At 39.1% G+C, this 22,781-nt stretch overlaps 1 protein-coding gene across 1 annotated transcript in view; it reads left to right on the forward strand.

The window, feature by feature from the left end:
- loco (locomotion defects) overlaps positions 1–22,781 on the forward strand; it is a 120,382-nt gene that overhangs the window by 781 nt on the left and 96,820 nt on the right. The window contains exons 2-3 of the mRNA XM_034980245.2: positions 459–1,969; positions 2,442–2,651. Of these exons, the coding sequence (XP_034836136.1) occupies positions 459–1,969; positions 2,442–2,651 (1,721 nt within the window). The remainder of the gene's footprint in view (positions 1–458; positions 1,970–2,441; positions 2,652–22,781) is intronic.

Below are 22,781 nucleotides of genomic sequence, written 5' to 3' on the forward strand. Positions count from 1 at the left end.
CAAAAAGGTAGTAACAGTCTATATTATGTGGTATCTATATTATGGTAGTACTGTATTCTATTGGTATTGACTTGCCTTATATCCCATATCTAAAATATCTCTAATATAATAAGAGAATGGGGCCGATTCTCTTGGATTCTCTTGTACACAATCTTTAAACTAAACTAAACTAAAAGTAAATAAAAATAAAAATCTGCAATTCCAGCGTGGAAATGCAGCCAGTATTCTTGGCACCATTCCACGCGGTCATGATTTATATAGTAATTAGATAAGGCTAGCTTTAAGTTTTATTGTAATATTTTCATCAAAGTCAATAAAAAAAAAAACCTTTATTTCAGAGTAATTTTTTTTTGATTAATGGGAAAATTGCTGCTTCAGGGAGGTTGGCAGATATGTGTTGTAGTTAGTAAGTTGCACTGATTCCCTTTAAAATAACATTGTTAAATAACTATTTACAGGTTGTCATGCAGCCCCAAGCACGTCTGGTGTCAATGAGATACTGCAAAACCTGAGTCGAGCTCAGCTCACACCTAATCACTTGGCACGTCTTGAGTGTCGCGCGGTAGTCGGATACCTAGGAACTATAGAAACACCCCAAGCATCACCGAATGCTGCTCCAGGTAACGTAAGAAACGCTGTACGAAAGTTAAGGCAAGAAAGAAGAACCGCTGCACCAGTTTTGCTCTCCGTACTGCCTAATGCACTGCTTCTACGTCGTCCCAATGCCCAAATACTTGCCCAATATCAAAGAGAGAGGATATTATATTCTGGATGTGGTTCAGATGCTGATAGAAGATTTTTTGGACTCGTAACAGCTGCTGAGATTACCGACTTAGAAGCAGAAGCCTCCCATAGCTGTCATGTATTCGCTGTCGATCCAAGAATGGCAGAACATGATGTCCATATTACAAGGGCGAGAGAGTTTCAAATTGCTTGCACTCGAGACCCGGTTGCAGAAAGATGTCTAGAATTCCCACCGTCGGCGGAATATGTCGTAGGTGTTGTAAGAGGCATGTACTCATTACCACCAGACGACTGTTCCAGTCCAACTATACAGCAGATATCAAAGTTAGTCAAAAATGATAGTCCAGTGTTGGGGAACTTTTCACGGAGACCAGTGATGAGAACACCAAGAGATCGCCGCCCATGTAGACACGAAGAAGTAAGGGTAGACCCACCTGATTTTATCGCGAATTCACCACAACCAAGTAATCACAGTGAAGTGACAACTACGTCCAGCAACAGTGACTCTGGTATCGGTTTTCATAACGACTGTCGAAATATTGCTGATAGGATACTTGTCGTGGATTTCGCTGGTCAGCAACCAGCTCCGAGTCGTTTCCGTCAAGAAATACCTAGAAGACCTATGGGTTTAGTCGGTTGCAGCAGCTTCGACGCCGACGGATCATTTCTGTCCAATACAACACCAGTTGTAGACGGATTTGGAGGACAAGGCAGACCGTTAAATTTAGACGATGTAATCCTTAATGCAAACGAACTACCCCGTCACGTAAACTTAAGAAGCGAAGAAGACTCGTACAACTATAACAACTTATATGGAAACCTTCCATCTAGTTCCAGAAGTTTTAACGGAGCGGTTTACGACCAGGTTTACACGGAAAACGAGGGGCATTATGAATTTATTCCGTCTCAGTTGGAAATGGATGAGATAGACAGAGTAGCGGAGACTTTTAACTCAGTAGAAATATATGAAGAAAGGCAGCGTCGTTTTGATTACCAGTCCAATGAGTCAGTAGAAAATGTAACTGTTATATCTGGTACAAGTAAAGCGAGTGTAGATTCTGTATCGGTTTACTCATCTCGGAGTCATGAAGAGGCCAGGCCGTCTCGAAGGAGGCATTTGCAGGCATCGCTGGACGATATGCTCGTGATAGGGCGTAGAGATCCACCACCTTCTGAGGATAAAGATAATGATAAATTTTTACATCCTGCTGCTGTAAAATGCAAGGTGAGTTTTATTCTCTAATGTTATACACTAACTAGCTGATGCCCGCAATTTTGTCAGCGTCAGGTTAGATTTTCGCATATCCTCTGTGAGAACTTTGATTTTCCAGGATAAAAAGTAGCATTTTCTACTTAAGTAGCTCTTACTGGGCTGGTTTCACCATAGAGAGCACTATTCGCTGTCTCAAATTGTCGCGTTGACCGGCTGATTTGCCAAACTTATTTTAAAATTCGATATAATGTGGCCAGTTGATTTGCCGAGTGTCGAACTATCGTAAAATTTGTCAAAATTTGTAACTTAAATCATTTGCCGAATCCCGATAGTGGAGCCATAACATAATCGAGTATTCACTGTAAATAGAAAGGTACTTTTTCTGGAACGAACAAATTGTCGTACTTTGATCTTGATCGATCCAGGTTTTGATCAAAATAAATCTCATGAAATCTAAACATGTTTCATTTTTATCCTTTCATAGGTTCGCAAGTCACGACCGTTGAACATTCTGTCTAAAACCAAGTATATTCTCACGGGGAAAGCCGAGAGGGAGAAGAAGGAGAGAGAAGAGAATTTGGAGAGACGGAGAGCAATCAGCGCCAGTGCGGGGGACGTGTCAGGGACGGGGGACGGCTTAGCGGCGGAAGGGTTGCCACTCGCAGCCAGCGAGCCTGATCTGAGAGACTCACAGGTAAGTCTATGTAAGAGAGTGAGAGAGAGCTCGGAAAGACGGAGAGCAATCAGCGCCAGTGCGGAGGAAGTGTCAGGGTGCAACTAGCGAGCCCAATCTGAGAGATGCTGGAATACACAAGGGAATGAAAGAAGTCGGAGACAATGAGTTTTTATCAGTAGAAATGCAATTTCTATAACTCATACATTATAATACTAGATGGCGCTACATGATATTCAATCACGCTAAAATACACATTTTAAACCATTTTAATTCCTTGGCTCTCACTCAGGAGTATTTTCGGGTGTTTATTGCTTCTATGAAATTTTTTCAACTGCCTGTAATTAACAAAAATATATATTAGGTACTAGCTGATGCCCACCACTTCATCCACGTGGATTTACGTTCTTCAAAATCCCGCGGGAACTCTTTGATTTTCCAGGATAACAAGTAGTCTATGTCACTCTCCAGGGTATAATCTATCTCCATTCCAAATTTCAGCCAAATCCGTCCAGTAGTTTTTGCGTGGTTGAGTAACAAACATCCAAACATCCACACTATCACATTGATAATATTATTAGAATTCGTTTCTAAATATACGTTAACACTAGTAAAATGTTGATAAAACGTGACATTATTCCCCATCATCTATTTTTTCATATCCGCCATGTTAATTTAGTCATGACGTCATTTCATAGTCTGTTTTGTTTTTACTCCGCGCAATCATAGATTAAATGTATGAACTATTTCCGAGAAAAAGTCCCGCCCACTCAATGCATGCTAATTAGACCCGAAACATCATTACGATAAGGTATATTAACAAACAAAACCGGCCAAGTGCGAGTCGAACTCGCGCACCGTGAGTTCCGTACCTTGGAAGATACTTATCTCCAACTGCAAATATAAGTTTTAGGATTTTAGATTTTTCTTTTATATGTGTTACTTCGTACCTAACATGATACTGAACCGGGAGTACGAGTATAGTACGCGACAAGTCGCCAATACATCGGGCAATCGGGGTATGAGACGAGGGAACGCCGCGCCGCTCACGTCACCTGCGCTATCCCGCAGTGGGTTTGCGCGGGGGCTGTGCGGGTGTGCGGGGCGTCCCCAGACCCCACCCCGACTGCCATTTCGACCTGTCGGGTACTATAGGTATACCCTATAATTACGCGAGTCTCAAAATAAGCGGCATAAACTTATCCCGTATCTTATATTGTATATCTTTTGATTGCGTTGACTTAGGCTGAAATCTATAGAGCGCACTCTTTGCTCAGACTTAAGATTGAGTTAAAACGAGACAGACTTTTTTGTTTTTTAATAGACTAAGCAGCTTTCGCTAATGCGTCTATATCAGAAGTGCTCGAGTCTTCCAAATGTTTGTCCAATCTATTCTTGAACTGCTTAACAGAACTTGACATAACCACATCCATAGGCAATTTATTCCATATGTGAACAACTCTGTTGGTCAGAAAGTGTTTTAATGGATTTGACGATGGTAATTGATATTGTGACTTATGTGAGAGATATAGCTCTGTCTCGTTTTAACTGTCATAAGTTTAAGCAAAGTCAATGCGCGCGCTCTATAGATCTCACCCTTAGAAGATTAATTTTTCACAGCTCCAAAGGATTGTAGAGCTGAGTATTTCTGATTTCATATTACACACCTCCACGCGTTCTTGAGAAAAAAGGCATTGACAGACAGACAGACAGACAGACAACGAATTGATTCTGTAACGGTTCCTTTTTCCTTTTGACGTACGGAACCCTAAAAAAATCGGTCAAGTGTGAGTCGGACCCGTACACGAAGGATTCCGTACCATCGTAAAAGAAATAACACTTATAATTTTCTTGGCGGCTATTTTAAATGTTTAGTATTTGTTCTTATAAACAGCAATAGAAATACACATTCTGTTAAAATTTCAACTCTACCTATAACGGTTCATGAGATACAGCCCACTGACAGACAGACGGACGGACAGCGGAGGCTTAGTAGTAGGCTCCCGTTGGCACTCTTCGGGTACGGAATCCTAAAAGGATATCCATAGATAAGGTGCGTTATAAAATGAACGCGTAATTACGCGCATACTGGCGTCATGGGGCCGTTGTTACGCGTGTTTACGCGTTTGATAAGAGGCTTGAATGAATGATAAGGTGCATTATGGTTGGCTTGGTTAGCCATGCGTTGGGTTTGCGTCAAATTTTGGCCAAGCCTTTCAAAATATTTTAAAGCTCAGTGAGCGTATAGCCAATACACAACATGGAGTTATTCAAGGGGCGGACCAACAAATTCCGGAAAGCCGGCAACGCATTGGCGGTTCCTCTGGTACTGCAAATGTTTATGGGCGGCGGTAATCACTTAACATCAGGTTTGACTGATGTTAAGTGAGGCCTGCTCGTTTGCTCGCTATTTTTATTCAAAAAAAGTAGTTTATTCTGAAGTTGCAATATGGTAGTCTGTGCAGGTCATAACCTAAGGATGAAATACCCAAGCCCTGAGCCCAAGACTGTTTTTGTATGCCGCGTAGTCATACGAAAGAGGGCCGCCAAGCGGAACAGCTGTTTTAAGGCCGCCATCTTTTATCGAGATCTTTTGAAGTACCTACCAAGTAGTGTCCCCCAGGACCAAACAAGATCGAAGCCAATTTAGAAATTATAAATTTTTAAATTGGAAATCGAACCCCGGACCTCCCACGTTAATGACAGCGCCCACCACTGGCCAGGGAGGTCCTCGTCATGTCCATTATATTACGTGAGGTCGCCGCGCCCGCATGTTCAATTCACTTGTAAATTGTAATTGAACAATGCTAATAATAAATGTAAAGTCACTGAATATTGGCCGCTTTAGTAATCCATCCACACTAATATTATGAATACGGAAGTCTGTCTGTCCGTCTGCTAGCTTTTCATGGCCCATCTGTTTAATTGTTTTTGACGAAATTTGGTTAAGAGATCGATATGTTCGATGAAAAAACCGGCAAAGTGCGAGTCAGGCTCGCGCAACGAGGGTTCCGTACTACAGTCGTATTTTTCGACATTTTGCACGATAATTCAAAAACTATGATGCATAAAAATAAATAAAAATCTGTTTTAGAATGCACAGGTAGTTATCTTACTTCGAAAATTCTGTCTGTCTGTCAAGAAACCTACAGGGTACTTCCCGTTGACCTAGAATCATGAAATTTGGCAGGTATAGGTAGGTTTTATAGCAGACATAAGAGGAAATATCTAAAAACCGTGAATTTGTGGTTACATCACAAGAAAACAATTAAAATGTGTTCATGAACAAATATTGCTATTATCAACTTTCAAAGTAAGATTACTATACTAAGTGGGGTATCATATGAAAGGGTATAATTTGAACATTCTATAACAGATTTTTATTTATTTTTAGGCATAATAAATTTTGATTTATCGTGCAAAATGTTTATAAAATACGATTGTAGTGTAGTAGAAACCCTTAGTGCGCGTGTCTGACTCGGTCGGTTTTTTTTAATGAAACGGCCATTATAATAGAAACCCACTATTCGGCCATCCAATTGTGTCCACTAGCGATCCCTGCAGTTATGAACAAGACGAGGGCGGCATGTCGCGCGCGTTTTATCTTCCCTTCCCCGATTTGTTGTGTCAAAAACATCTCATGGTACGTAAGTTTTTTATTTTTATTAGGGTTCTACGTGATCAAATCAGAAATGAGGAGATCCGTAGGAGAACTAGAGTAACCGACATAGCTCAACGGGTTGCGAAGCTGAAGTGGCAATGAGCAGGGCACATAGTTCGTACAACCGATAGACGTTGGGGTCCCAAGGTGCTGGAATAGCGATCTCGCACCGGAAGACGCAGTGCTGGACATCAGACGAGTCGCAAGGAGCCGCTCGATTCAGGCGGCGCAAGACCGTGGCGTGTGGAAGTCCCTACAAGAGACCTTTGTTCAGCAGTGGACGTCTATCGGTTGATGATGATAATGATGAGGGTTCCATACCCGAAGGGTGCCATCGGGTCCCTATTAGCCTCCACTGTCCCTCCATCCGTCCGTCTGTCTGTCTGTCAGCGGTCTGTATCTCGTGAACCGTAATAGGTAGGACAGTTGAAATTTTCACAGAATGTGTATTTCTATTACCGCTATGACAACAAATTTATTAAAAATTTCTAAATGGCCGCCATAAAAATTTAAAATAATTAAAAAGCATTATTTCTTGTACAAAGCTGTGATAGCCTAGTAGTCTGGACGTCCGCCTTCTAATCGTAGGTCAGGGGTTCGATCCCGGGCACACACTACTAACTTTTCGCAGTTATGTGCTTTTTAAGTAATACTTAAATATCACTTGCTTTAACGGTGAAGGAAAACATCGCGAGGAAACCTGCATACCTGAGAGTTCTCCATAATGTTTTCAAAGGTGTGTGAAGTCTACCAATCTGCATTTGGCCAGCGTCAGGCCAGGGGGAGGGGATTCTGAGGGGAGACCCGTGCTCAGTAATGAGCCAGCGATGGGTTGATCATGATGATGAACCCTTGAGATTCCAAGCGTTTCAAGTAGGCCATCGTGTGTGTTCACTTCACGTGTAGAATAGATACAAATCTTGATCTCATCTCATTAATCGAGCTGCAGCGGAAGTGGTCGAGTGAATCAGGCATTCCTTGTTCAAGTGGGCGACACCAATTGACAATTAGACGCCCGCTGTCTGTCGCTTCTTATCTGACATGTATTTTTATTCAATTGAATATTTTAAACGTCCATTGGACGAAGATGTCCTGCAATCGTAGTCGCGAGCATAAGCTAGTCTTATATAAATTATATTTGTGAAACTTGTCATCAGCTTCAATTTTCTTCTGTTCTTATCAATTTACTTTTCCAATTAGCTGTAAGTTTTCCTGTTAAATAAAAAATATAAGTATAATAATCATCTTCACAGAACGTGGTCTTGTGCCACTTGCGTTCTCCAGCAGTTCTGAATAGATTTCTGGTTTAATCTGGTTATACAGGATGGCCAGGGATGTGACGTCTAAAAGAAAAATTTGAATACCTTATATTAAGGGGTATGCTAATCACCCCTATGTATGTTCAGCGATTTTCAGTAGTTTAGGAGACATGAATTTTTTAATGATTTTTTCACGCATCGTAATGGTAATCACTTAACATCAGGTGACCCGCCTGCTCATTTGCTCGCTATCTATTAAAAAAAATGAGGAGATCCGTAGGAGAACTAGAGTAACCGACATAGCTCAACGAGTTGCGAAGCTGAAGTGGCAATGGGCAGGGCACATAGTTCGTACAACCGATAGACGTTGGGGTCCCAAGGTGCTGGAATGGCGACTTCGTACCGGAAGACGCAGCGTTGGAAGACCCCCCACTAGGTGGACGGACGACATCAGACGAGTCGCAGGGAGCCGCTGGATTCAGGCGGCGCAAGACCGTGGCGTGTGGAAGTCCCTACAAGAGACCTTTGTTCAGCAGATTTTTTCATAATTTTCATGCGTCAGTGGTGTTTATTTTTTCTAACCGACTTCCAAAAAGGAGGTGGTTCTCAATTCGGCCCGTTTTTTAATGTATATAATATGTATATATGAGGTTTCTTGGCACTATATGTATTTTAAAGTTTATAACGGGCACATACCACGATTACTTTTTGTTTTTATTTGTCGATATGTCAAACCAATTGCACGGGTCGTGGTCACGACGGGACTGCGGTGCTGCGAGAGATGCAGCACTACTCTTACAACAGGGCAGTACATACTATGTAGTTGGTAGTTTTTAAGCACCATGCCATCAAAATCAGTAGGCGATGTATCAAATTTCATGTCAAAAGTACGATAATTTTAGTCCTTATTTTAAAAGTGAACCGTACTTTGACATGACAGTTAACCCATAGAGTTAAAATGGCGCGTGGGGAGTCATTTTGTGCGGACTATATGGGGTATCGTTAGAATCCTTACATCATTCCGAGTGCCATTCGCTATTTTTTGAAAACGATTCTAGGTAGGTATATGGCGGGACAGCCGTTTTTGTGTGAGATAGAGTGACATTTTTATTTTAAAAAAAATTAGAGATCCCTACGAAAATTGTAATAAGCTACTCGTGCGAAGCCGGGGCGCGTCGCTAATATGCGTATGTATAGGTATGTTTGTTGTAGAAAGTAAGGAATAGCGTCAAGTGCTCTTAGAAATGTGAATGCGCTCGTTGGCAGGTGGTAGTCTATATTTAGAGAGATAAGACGTGATGCGCTATATTTAGAAGCCTTTAGAGCGCCTGATAACATGATAACTGTGATAACAAACAAGCCACTGGAAAATTATCGTACGTGAGGGCGCGTGATGATAAACAATTTCCATCCTATTACGGCGAAGCAAATTAAACGTACAGTACGCGGCAGAAAATAATGTACATCGACCTTTAGAAGGAGACTAGCTTATGCTCGCGACTTCGTCCGCGCGGACTACACAAATTTCAAACGCCTATTTCACCCCCTTAGGGGTTGAATTTTCAAAAATCCTTTCTTAGCGGATGCCTACGTCATAATAGCTATCTGTATGCCAAATTTCAGCCTGATCCGTCCAGTAGTTTGAGCTGTGCGTTGATAGATCAGTCAGTCAGTCAGTCAGTCAGTCAGTCACCTTTTCCTTTTATATATTTAGATAACGGATTTGTAGAACATTGGGGCCGATTCTCTAGTACACAATCTCTAAACTAAACTAAATTAACAGGTCTAAATCTAGTGCTTTCCTTTTCCGCAAGCAACATTATGAAAGGGATAGCAATAGATTTAGACGTGATATTTTAGTTTAGTTTAGAGATTGTGTACAAAGGAATTAGCCACAATGTCTCTTTCGTTGAGACTGACAAAACGTCATATAGGTTTGAGTGACAGAGGCAACGCTCTACAAAGCCGAAACGTCATTCTAAAGGCCGATGTGCATTACTTTCGGCCGCGTACTGTAGTCATATCTTGTTCTTCAGTAATCTTTAGATCTTCATATTGAAGTAGGCAATTATATTAGTAGTTAGGACCGAATCAAAGATGTACCAAAACGAGCGTTGTCTTTGTCACTCATACCCATATGACGTTTTGTCGGTCTCAACAATCGAGACAACGCGCTAAAAATCTGCTATCTCGTTCTAAAGGTCGATGTAGGTACCTACATTACTTTCGGTCGCGTACTGTACTTAGTATTTATTTTTAAACATGTCAATCAGTGGTTAGATAGAGGTTAGGTGGAGATTCTCAAATCTCAACAGATTTTTATCGTGATTTCGCACGGCAACTATGTAGGTAATGTGATATAGTCCTTAATCTAAGAATGTGCTTGTCATGATTCTTAAGCTGTAGGGCGATTGTCTAAAACCCGCATCAATCATTATTACAATCTCAATTGTTCTGATTGGCTGAATTTGTGCGATTCTTGTTGCAACAATGCATTGTAGCCAATAGTGAGCAAGCGTTAACCAATCAGAGATGATTGCGATCGTGACATTCTGGTCATAGCTGTCATTCTCCCGCAATCGCGCAGCTGGAATCTTGTAATGTTCTGAGGGCGAAGGGAATCAAATTAGACGCAGAGAATATTCACACAATCCATTTATTCCGTGTTCGTTACATGACTGACAAGTGACACTTGCATATCCAATGTTATAAGACTACCCACTTTACAAATCTATAGAGTGCACTTGGACTGTGCTTAGACTTAAGACACTGTTAAAACGAGACAGCGTTATATCACAGACATAAATCTCTCGTCTCGTAACTGAAACTTAAGGCAGAGCAAAGTCAAAGTACGCTCTATAGATCTCAGCCTTAGGATTGAACCTTAAAAATCATGTCAATAACATTCTTAGATGGTAAATCTAAAGGGTAAAAGCTCATTAATAATAATTAATTGTAGCTATTAATATTCAGCCGTTAGACTGGCTCCCCACAGCACAGGGAATCCTAGTTTGGGGGCCAAGAACTTTGCTTGTTATTATCATGGTTTACATGTGGTTTACTTACACGGTTGCTTCAGCAAATTGGCGTTAGAGAACAAAGTGTCAAAGAAAACTTCAAACAAGCCCAAATATTGTCGAATGCCACAATCATGGCCGCCTGTCGAAATAACTGATCATAAAACGCCCGATATAGAGCGATACTCCATTCACTTAGGAAATAGGTCAATAAAATATTCACAGGGTCATAATATTGATGACATTAAGCAGAGCTGTGTGACTGTTTATCTATTTTTCTGTTTTTTGTGTCTAGACCTGTAGGCAAGATTTTTTTTATCATTTACATATCAAAAAAAATAATTTAAAAACCGGCTTCCAAAATCACTACAAAGTAAAAAAACCGGCCAAGTGCGAGTCAGGCTCGCGCAATGAGGGTTCCGTACTACAGTCGTATTTTTTCGACATTTTGCACGATAATTCAAAAACTGTGATGCATAAAAATAAATAAAAATCTGTTTTAGAATGTACAGATGAAGATCTTTCATAATTATGATACCCCACTTGATATAGTTATCTCACTTCAAAAGTTGAAAATACTAATTATTAGTTCATGACCACAATTTAATTTTTTTTGTGTGATCTAACCCTAAATCCACGGTTTTCCGATTTTTCCCCAAATGTCAGCTATAAGATGTACCTACCTGCCAAATTTCATGATTCTAGGTCAGACACAGACAGACAGACAGACAACAAAGTGATCCTATAAGGGTTCCGTTTTTCCTTTTGAGGTACGAAACCCTAAAAATAACTTGTTTCTACTGACACAATCAAAGCGTGAAGCTCGCCCGACTTCAACACACATACACGTGTAGAAACAAAAGTTATACATACCTAGTTTTTTTATTTTAAGCTTTTTAGTGTAAGTAGTCATTGCTTGGTACCTAAAATATCAATTCACCAGCAAAACTTTCCAAATCCACACGGCTCTGGATTTCAGTACTTTGCAGCATCAGGATTGACGAGTTGGGACTTGGAATTCAATAACAAAATCTATCGGTATTTACAATATAATTTCAGCAGGAACAGCTCCTGAATCTCCATAGTTTAGGAGTGCTGTACGATGCATCATCAGGTTTGAGAAGTTGGGACTTGGAGTGTAATTATGAAGCTGTTGCTTGATACCTAAAATATCAATTCACCATCAGAAATTCCCGAATCTAGGTTTTCTTAACAGTGGACAGACGGACAGACAGACAACAAAGTGATCCTATAAAGGTTCTTATTTCCTTTTGAGGTACGGAACCTTAATGACCGAAACAGGTGCAGTCTGGGATCGCACCTAGTCGCCTAGATGCGACTTATTGACAGCGACTGGATGTATCGAGGCTGCGACCTACATACGAGACGTAGAAATGCGCCGTCCATTGACAATATTCTACCTGGCTATATTTACCCGACTACGGGAAGGCCTAAGACGAAGTAGATCTATCTAGAATCTAGATAAATCATAATCATAACTTTATTGTCATATTTAAAATTTAAAAAAAATGTTCAATTAAACTTTCACAAGTATTTTCGAATCGTCAACAGCATCTACCATTGTCTCATTTTTGTCTCTGACAATTTAAAAAAACCGGCCAAATGCGACAAGTTACACTCGCGCACCGATGGTTCCGTATTTTTTTGACATTTTGCATGATAAATCAAAAATTACTATGCATAAAAATAAATAAAAATCGTTTTTAGAATGTAGAGGTAAAGCCCTTTCATATGATACCCCACTTAGTATAGTTATCTTAGTTTGAAAATTGAAAAAACTAATTATTTGTCCATGAACACATTTTAATTTTTTTTTGTGATGTGACCACAAATTCATGGTTTTCGGATTTATTCCTAGTAGTGCTATAAGACCTACCTACCTACCGAATTTCATGAATCTAGGTCAACGGGAAATACCCTATAGGTTTTCTTGACAGTCTTACCAAGTTTTTTTTTTAAAGAACATTAGCCATGTTAAATGACTATTGTTCCCCTTTCCTCTCCAACTAAGCGTCAAGCTTGTGCTAGGAGTAGGTACGACAATAGTGCAACGGGCGGGGTTTGAACCGTCGACCTTTCGGTTTTCAGTCCACTCCTTTACCGGTTGAGCTATTGAGGCTCTAAAGGATTTTCCTGCACCGTTAAAGCTACATAACTCCGAAATGTTATGCAAGACCGAGATTTGAACTCCAGACCCCCCGAATGGCCCGGAGATCGGAGTCTTAACCACTAGCACTAGGCAATGATAAAACAAGTAAAAATAATATATTTATTACTATACTAATACTTGAGATTTTATTGTTAGTTGACTTTTATTTTATAGAGAACATGGGGCCGATTCTCTTGTACACAACTAAACTAAATAGGTCTAAATCGTCATAATGTTGCTAGCTTTTCCGCTAGCAACATTATGACAGGGATAGCAATAGATTTAGACGTCATTTTAGTTTAGTTTAGAGATTGTGTACAAGAGAATCAGCCCCACTGTTTCGTTGTCGGGTCGTGACACTAGGGCTCTGCCTGAAAATCAGCGCTGCAGTAGTCAAAAACTGCAGCATCATGCTGAGGCAGTACTCAGTAGCCCTTTCAGCTCAAACAAGACATCATTTTTGTTTTAGTATTTTCGAGCTCGTAGTTTTAAGTTTATCTAGCTTTAATTTTGTAATTTTTAACATTTGGTTTATATATTTTGTGAGCTGAATAAACTTTTATTTATTTATTTTATATTTTTTTTAATGCAAAAGCTGATAATATTATGTCTTGACTAGTGTTGAAGTTGTACTACTACATGCTTCGATGAAGAAATGACTGCATGACAAGTTGCGCTCTGATTCGATAAATTAATATGACCTGCAATTACGATAACCCTTGAAATTATTGTAATAGCCGCGAAACTTGGTCATCGATAACCGACATCGCCTCGTATTTGGTGTTCTCAGATCTCTTATCTGAAGTTTATAATTAGAAAACAGTTATGCAGTATAGGTAGACCAGAATTTCATGAAAAATACGAAAATCAAATTCTAAAGTTAGTTCAACACTGTAACAACGGGGCCGATTCTCTTGTACACAATCTCTAAACTAAACTGAATTAACCGGTCTAAATCTAGTGCTATCTTTTCCGCAAGCAACATTATGAAAGGGATAGAAATAGACGTGCCATTTTAGTTTAGTTTAGAGATTGTGTACAAGAGAATTAGCCACACTGAATATCCCATGTATATAGTACTCTGCTACTTATGCTAGTCAGCTACTTTGCTGTGTCCGCTTCACCAATTTTGACTACTTCAGGGTTAGCTTGCATCCCGGAGACGGACATAAGCTACGTTTTATCCTGGAAAATCAAAGTTCCCACGGGATTTTAAAATACCTACCTAAATCCACGCGGACAAAATCGCGGGCATCAGCTAGACAAGTAGCGCCGCCCATTGTGTAACTCAATGTGAGCTGCAATCACGATAACCCGGTGAAATTGTAATAGATGCGAAACTTGGTCATCTTCATTGATAACCGCTTATCTTATAGTCTTCTCTGAATTATTTTTTGGTGGCAATAGAGTCTTGGACTGTTCTGATAAAATGAAGTGATTTTTTTATATAGCGGTAGATTATGGGGCTAGAGCTCATTATTATAGACATTATCGAGAATAAGTTTTAGAATGTACAAGTGAAGACCTTTCATATGATCCCCACTTGATATAGTTATCGCACTTCGAAAGTTGAAAATACTAATTATTAGTTCATGACCGCAATTAAATTTTTTTTGTGTGACCTAACCTTAAATTCACGGTTTTCAGATTTTTCCCCAAATGTCAGCTATAAGATCTACCTACCTGCCAAATTTCATGATTCTAGGTCAACGGGAAGTACCCTGTACTGTAGGTTTCTTGACAGACCGATAGACAGACAGACAACAAAGTGATCCTATAAGGGTTCCGTTTTTCCTTTTGAGGTACGGAACCCTAAAAATCGATGAAAAATGATAGACCTGTGAAGTCCCTAACTCAACTTACTACGTTTTGAAACCAATTCACAAATTCATTGGTCAGTAGTATTGCTGCATGCATGTACTTCCCAAGTCTTTAACCGCGTCCCATAATCCATTCCCCCACCAACAATCAACTTTGAACTCTAACACGCACACGTTAGCGTCCAAATTGAACTGTAATCTCAATGGACCCCTGTGGATATTAATTTTGAACTCTAACCTCAAGAATTAAAGTCTAAATCATAATGACAGAGTAATGGAGTGGTAGCACAAATAACTCTTCAATCAGTCGTTTACAACTCATTCGAGATGTTACACGTATCCTAACAGTTTTCATTTACTAGGTGAACCGTTCTTTTAGAAAAAAAAATTGAATTTCACAACAATTTATTGAACGGACTTTCAAAATTTTGCTTTTTATGAACGTTTGATAACGGTTTCGATTGATTTTTCAGTTTTTTTTTTCGTTATCAATGTTTTGGTTTCTACTAATTAAGAACCAGGATATTTCTAATTGAACCCTAAATTTTAATATTTTTCTAAAATTTGGTAAGTTTCAAGTGATTTTTGAGTGTTTTTGGAATCGTTAAAGTTCATTTTTAACTGTTCATTGATACCAGGAGACTCCTTAATTGGTTAATAAATACTTTAACCATATTAGTTTTAACCGACTTTAAGAAAACGTCTTTAAGAGGAAGTTTTTATGAAGGCGTGTAGACCATGGAAGTGATGGTGTGATGTGATGTGATGTGATAAGAGTTGGATATCGTGATGGTGATGTGTTTGTGATAGACATGGCGAACCGTGTGATGGGATATGTGATATGCGGTTACAACTCCGTGGATAATTTGATGGTGAGAAATAATCAAGTAGTTACATTATACATACACTAGCTGATGCCCGCGACTTCGTCCGCGTGGATTAAGGGTTTTAAAAATTCCGTGGGAACTCTTCAATTTTTCGGGATAAAAAGTAGTTTATGTCCGTCTCCGGAATGTAAGCTAACTCTTTACTAAATTTCATCAAAATCGGTTGAACTGTTGGGCCGTGAAAAGCTAGCAGACAGACAGACAGAAACACTTTCGCATTGATAATATTAGTATGGATTAAACTTAGTTTTGTATTGTTAGTATGCATTATGCTAAGAGTATGAATTATCCTGTTGGCTAAATAGCTGATTAATAAATAAATAATAATGGCTAAACTAATAGGCATATTTTTCTCATCCGTTTTCCTGTAAATGATGCATTAAGTAACGTTTTTCCTACTTGAAGACGTATCAAGACAGCATTCGGGCTGTAAACTAAATTGCAGTTGATGCAGTTCACACAACTATCAGTCAGCATGAGATAGAAACTAGGATAAAAATAATGACGTAAACTGAAAAAACTAATTAAATCATAATTAAATCGATCAAATAACAAAAAAGTTATAAGCATTTAAATATTTCTGATTAGACAGAGATAGCGATATAGCATTTTGACGTCACACCTCACTAATGCCACAGTAGCTACGTGCGGTTTCATATAAATTTTCGTTTTGCGAGAAAGAGATAGAAGACCCTCCCACTCCAAAATTAAAATGCCTGTAACTTTGTAAATCTTTGTTGGATTAATATTTTTTTCAGCGAACGTCATTATTTTTATCCTAGTTTATAATAAAGTAACAATATTTATCAAATTCAAAAGTAGGAAAATACCCAATTATGTGTCAACTGCACAGTGACAGCCAGCTGCGCGATTGCGGTAGAATGACAGCTACAATGTCACGATCGCAATCACCTCTGTTTGGTTGACGCTTGCTCACTATGCATTGTTGCAACAAGCATTGCACAAGTTCAGCCAATCACAACAATTGAGAATGTAATAAATTATAATGATTGATGCATGTTTTACGAAATCGCCCTACTGTATGCGCCCAGTGCTGGACGTATGGCCTTTTTCAAGAGCGCGCTATCATACCTCGTAGCTTTAGTTTTAATTTTCGTAAAAATTATCACCACTAGGACTAGGTATATCTTACAAATCCAAAAATCGTCAGTCAAAAAGTGTAATTTATTCCCTACTAGCTGATGCCCGCGACTTCGTCCGTATGGATTTAGGTTTTTAAAAATCCCGTGGGAACTCTTTGATTTTCCGGGATAAAAAGTAGCCTATGTCCTTCCCCAGGATGTAAGCTAACTCTGTACCTACCAAATTTCATCAAAATCGGTTTAACGGATGGGCCGTGAAAAGCTAGCAGACAGACAGACACACTTTCGCATTTATAATATTAGTATGGATTTTGAATAAATTATTTGATTTGATTTGATTTGGTCCCCCGCCTTCCTTATCCACCCGCTTACCACCACCTTCATGTTATCGGTCCGGGCTGGAAGTCGTTCTACACTGTGCTTACTACGCACATCCCGCGGCGTGATTACGTAAAACGTTGTAGTAGCGACAGCAACGCGACAGCAGTAGCAATGCGACAGTTCATTTGCTGTCTCTCTTCTTCTTATTTTGCTTTGTGGTTATTGCTGTCTCTGTAGCCGCTGTCACGTGTGACGTTTGACAGCAATGATTGCGAGATACGTAACCGATTCAGCCAATCACAACAATTGCGATTGTAACAATGATTGATGCAAATTTTCCGGATCTACTTCACACACACTTCACTTGCAAATCTGGTAAAATTCAGAAAATTATGTTTCAGGAACAAATATGAAGTAAATGAGTATTTTTGACCAAAGTTTTCATGGAAAAACATGTAGATGCATAAATGTTATGCCCGCAAAACTCATTACCATAAGCTTTCGATGTATGATTAGTCTATTATTTTCGAAAAACTAACTAAAACATGAATTTTCGCGGCCGTATGTATCGAACCACCTTAAATGCGTGGAAACAAATACTTACCGTCAACGACATAATCTCAGAAGTCGACATCATGCTACCGAGAAATACATGGGAAAGTTTGAACTGCAGTTAGATTGTTTGAAGTGTTCTTGTTTTTATGGCGTTCGAGCTGTTATATGGTCCCCCATCACGCTACCATTGAACGGAGAAAATGTCTTCGAGTACATTCTTATACCTAGTGTTGGAATGGGATCGTTATAAAACATTTTCTATAATGTTCCCATTTTTAGGATTCCGTACCTCAAAAGAAAAAAAGGAACCTTTATAGGATCACTTTGTTGTCTGTCTGATAGGTTTTCTTGACAGACAATGAAGTGGTTTTATAAGGGTTCCTTTTTTCTTTTGAGGTACGGAACCCTAAAAACGAAAAACAGGCAACCTTGCGTCGTTATTCTAAACTGTGGAGCTTTCCATTGACTAGAGTTGAAAATACGTTATGTTTTTATTCAGTTTTACGTAACATGTATTATTCAGAATCCCGGAGCGAACTGTTTGAGTAGGTTCATCCGAAATGATTCATAAAACGCGAAAAGAATATATGGAGTAGTAAGTATAGAGCGAGAGCCAGCGCGTGTCAGACGTTCCTTATTTTATAAAAGCTGAAAGCTTCTATGCGTCCTCAACACTGGGAGAAATGTTTGTTTGTATCATGGTGGCTTCGGGAGATAACAGGTAATAAAGGTATAAAAAATCTTGCTTCAAAGTATAACTTTTCTAATTTTTTAATATTTTCTACAGAATAGTATTTGAAATCACGTCATGCATTGCCAGACATTAGCGTCGTGTCAACCCCCTGCCAGACACCCTTAAAATTTTAAACTTTGAGGGTGTCTGGCAGGGGGTTGCCATGATACTAAGTGTCTGCAAATGCATGACGTGATTCCTAATACTATTCTGAAGAAAAAAAAATTAGACTTTATACTTTGACGTAACATTTTTTGCGCTTCTTTTGCTTGTTCTCAGGTGGAAGAAGCGCCGGAACAATCAGCTCTTAGCTTTAAGTTGTGATGTGTGGCACAATTGTATAAATAAACGTCTTTTATTTCTTTCTTTCTTCTTTCTGGTATCTCCCAAAGCCACCATGATACAAACAAACATCTAAACAAACGTTCCTCCCAGTTTTGGGGACAATACGCAGAAAAACTTTCAGATTTTATAAAATAACGAAGGTCTGGCACGCGCTGGCTCTTAGTTCAATACACCCGGTAGTCGGTAGTTGTACAGACTAAAATAGCTGTGCTGGTTGTATGAATGGGGTGCTATTTATATACCTAACTAATTCATTCTAGGACTAAGTAGGTACGCCTTGTTATGGATTGTATCGGTGATTAAGACTGTATATCTTAATGGCGTTCTATATTAAGTCACCTACCCTTAATATAGATACCTACTAGCTGATGCCCGCGACTTCGTCCGCGTGGAATTAGGTTTTCAAAAGTCCCGTGGGAACTCTTTGATTTTCCGGGATAAAAAGTAGCCTATGTCACTCTCTAGGTCTTTATGCAAAATGCAAAAAATCACGTCTATTGCACCGTTGCGACGTGATTGACGGACAAACCAATAAACCAACATACAAACACACTTTCGCATTTATAATAGGGGTGGTGATAATAATTAATCATTCTATCTGAAATCTGCTGATAATTAGCAACGTGGTTATTTGTCAAAAATACCGTTCAATTTATGACATGTAACAACGTTGCTAAGTAACTTATCGCCAGATTACAGATAGGATTGATAGAGAGCGTTGAAAAAAGAACTTGTTGACAGAACATAACGCAATTGTCTGTGTTTAAACAAACAACAAGGCTGCGTGTAAGAAGATCGCGGAAGTGGCGGATGTCAACACCACCTAGATTGAACAGCACCTATACAGCGTGGAGATGTTGAAAGTAGACCAAGAACAACAAACGAACGAACCGTTTCGTATAAACAAGCATACTTTGTCTAATTTAATAACCTTTCAACGTATGTATTTTAACCGACTTCAAAAAAAGGAGGAGTTTCTCAATTCGTCGGAATCTTTTTTTTTTTATGATTGTTTCCTGATTACTCGAAGACGCCTGGACTGATCACCGGCACCAAAAAGTATTATTATGGAACTATATTAACTCTTGTATTCATAATATATTCGGTAATAAGTTAAATTATTTTTAAATTTTTAGTGTTTGTGTATCGAAGTCGGTTTTTATTTTTTTTGTAAATTTTTTTTATATTTGTTTTGTTTTTAAAGTATTCTTTGTTGTAGCAAAATGAAAAGACACACCGACGTGACGGTGCCAAGGCGCGGTGTTTTTCTTGAACTAAACCTACGTTTTATTTACTTTGGCATTTTGTATCCCTGAGGAACTCTACCTTCTGCAATACAGGGCTTTCCTAGTGCATAGGGTAGGAAACTCATTCTTGTATTTAAGTTATTTAAATCTGAATCATCATCATCATTTGCCTGTGGACGTCCAGGCCTTCCCTACAAGCAGCACTCCCAACTATTTAACGAACCTTTATTTCAAAATGTCCTCGTGGAATTTCTATTCATCAATAAATAGTTTAGTTTGTCGGCTAATAAAATGCTTTAATATTCCAGTCTCGCAATTATGGGCCAAGGTTGTATTTACATGATTATTATTATTATTATTTATTTATTATTTAATTAGAACGGCCATAAATCCAATTACACTAATTAAACTACGAGTACAAACTAACATAAACATACATACAAAAATTGTTAAAATTATAAATTTTAAAAAGCAAAATTATAAATTTTCACAAAAGTGCCGATGCCGTTAGGAAGTGCGTCGCGTAGTGTCAAATAAAACTGCTTCGTTCTAACTCGGTGTGAAACATGGAACCTGTCAAATAATACGGTATTTGACAACTAGGCAAATCAGTAACTTTTTATCAGTAAAGTAGCCCTATGCGAATTATTGTAACCTTTAATGTTTATTTTATATTTTCATATTATTATATTATTGTAAAGCTTGTTTAAATTATCAAACCTACTGTTATAAATTTATATTTAATATCTATTTAAGTAATCTGTAAAAAATTGTAATCCTATTTGGCCTTATTTTCAGTCTGTTATTATGTAAAATTATATTGTATATATCGCTGTTAATTGCAAAAAATAAATAAAATAAAATAAAATTAAATTTTGACCGGACTATAATATAATTTATATCCCATAGTGTGAAACATTGATGACGGACCCACGCCACTGTGGTGTGAAATGCGTTTTAGGCCTCCAATATCATGTGACACATTGAAACTGAGGTCTATTTTTACGTCGACTCATTCATAATCTGATACCATTGAGGTGCTGCAGGCTGAACTTGCGTGACCCGCGCCACGTGCAATCTATTCAAGGCTAAAACGAACAACAATTGTTTTTACATTAGGGTTGCTACGAACTACCTTTTTTTATTTTATTTTTTTACTAGATTATGCCCGCGACTTCGTCCGCGTGGATTTAGGTTTTTAATAATCCTGTGGGAATTCTTTGATTTTTCGGGATAAAAAGTAGCCTATGTCCTTCGCCGGGATGCAAGCAGTGGCGTGCAGCTCATAGAAGCATAAACGCACTGCTTACCCTCATTGTAACAAATCAATGATTATTTTTCATTATAACCTGCCGTAAAATAAGTTCATACCTAAATGCATACGGATGGGTCGTGAAAGGCTAGCAGATAGACAGACAGACAGACGCACTTTCGCACACACACACATATATACATAGACACATTTATAATATTAGTATGGATTTTTTATTTGGGAGGAGGAAAAATCCTCATGGATACCTCGGTGTTTGCGACGGCATGCCCGACTCCATTGGGATTGCTGCCCAACGGCCTACGAACTAAAAAAAACCTCCTCCCCTACTTCGCTGTATCTACCGCTTTAAAACAGGACCCACTGGCAATGTAGCCAGTCACCAAATGCAAAATAGGGTGCAAGTGGATAAGTCAAACTTATCGTGAATGCAAAAAAATCGGACAAAGTCAAATAAATCACTTATTCGAAGTATGATAGATATGCTGAGTAGACAGATGATATAGTTAGTGGTGATAATTAGTTACGTAAACTTTAAAGCTACGAGGGTTCCAAACGCGTCCAGGTCTGAGAAGGGCCCACAACAAACTCAGCCGGATGTTCTTTTTATTATCAGACAGACAAAGCGACCAGGCAAACGAAAAAAGGACTGCATATAAAAGGTTGGAAAACGAGCGCGACTCAACTCATTTCTTGCTAATCGACAGTGATAGGATAAGTCTAGGTGACAGCCCTAGCATACAAATAAATTGGCTATTAGGCGCGCTGCCCACCGGCCGCTAGTTGTGATGTAGCAGGCGTATAGGACGTCCTGTGAGGTACGCTCATAGTTTCCACTGCTGCGGATTATGTAACATCCGGATTGACTGCGGATTATGTAACATCCGGATTGACTGCGGATTATGTAACATCCGGATTGACGAATTATGTAACATCCGGATTGACTGCGGATTGTGTAACATCCGGATTGACGGATTATGTAACATCCGGATTGACTGCGGATTATGTAACATCCGGATTGACTGCGGATTATGTAACATCCGGATTGACGGATTATGTAACATCCGGATTGACTGCGGATTGTGTAACATTCGGATTGACTGCGGATTATGTAACATCCGGATTAACTGACCGTCGACCAAAGCCGTGCTTTATTAATAGACACTCCTTATTAGCTACTAGCTTTTTTTTATTTAGATACAAGTTAGTCCTTGACTGCAACCTCACCCGGTGGTAAGTGATGATGCAATCTATAGATGGACGCGGGCTAACCTGGAGCGGGTATGGCAGTTTTATTAAACCCATACCGGAACGCTAAATAGCTTGGCGGCACGGCTTTGCTGGTAGGGTGGTAACTAGCTACGGCCGAAGCCTCCCACCAGACCAGACCAGAAATTTAGAAAAATTATAAAATTCCAAACCCCTGCCAATATCTACGCAAAAAGGCACGCCGATCTGTCGCACCGTTGCATTGGGGCGTGATTGAAAGATAAACCGACAAACAAACGAACACTTTCACATTTATACGATTGGTATATCTAAATATATATAAGAGGAAAAGGTGACTGACTGACTGACTGACTGACTGATTTTTGAAATTCAACCTCTAACGGGTGAAATAGGGGTTTGAATTTGTGTAGTCCACGCGGACGAAGTCGCGAGCATAAGCTAGTCAATAAATAAAATAATATATTGCAGAATACGGCCCGTGCACGGTATATAAACTAAACCAAGCCTCAATCGGTAGGTAAGTACTATTCTTT

Source organism: Maniola hyperantus, chromosome 21, assembly GCF_902806685.2.
Source record: "Maniola hyperantus chromosome 21, iAphHyp1.2, whole genome shotgun sequence".
Classification (NCBI taxonomy): domain Eukaryota; kingdom Metazoa; phylum Arthropoda; class Insecta; order Lepidoptera; family Nymphalidae; genus Maniola; species Maniola hyperantus.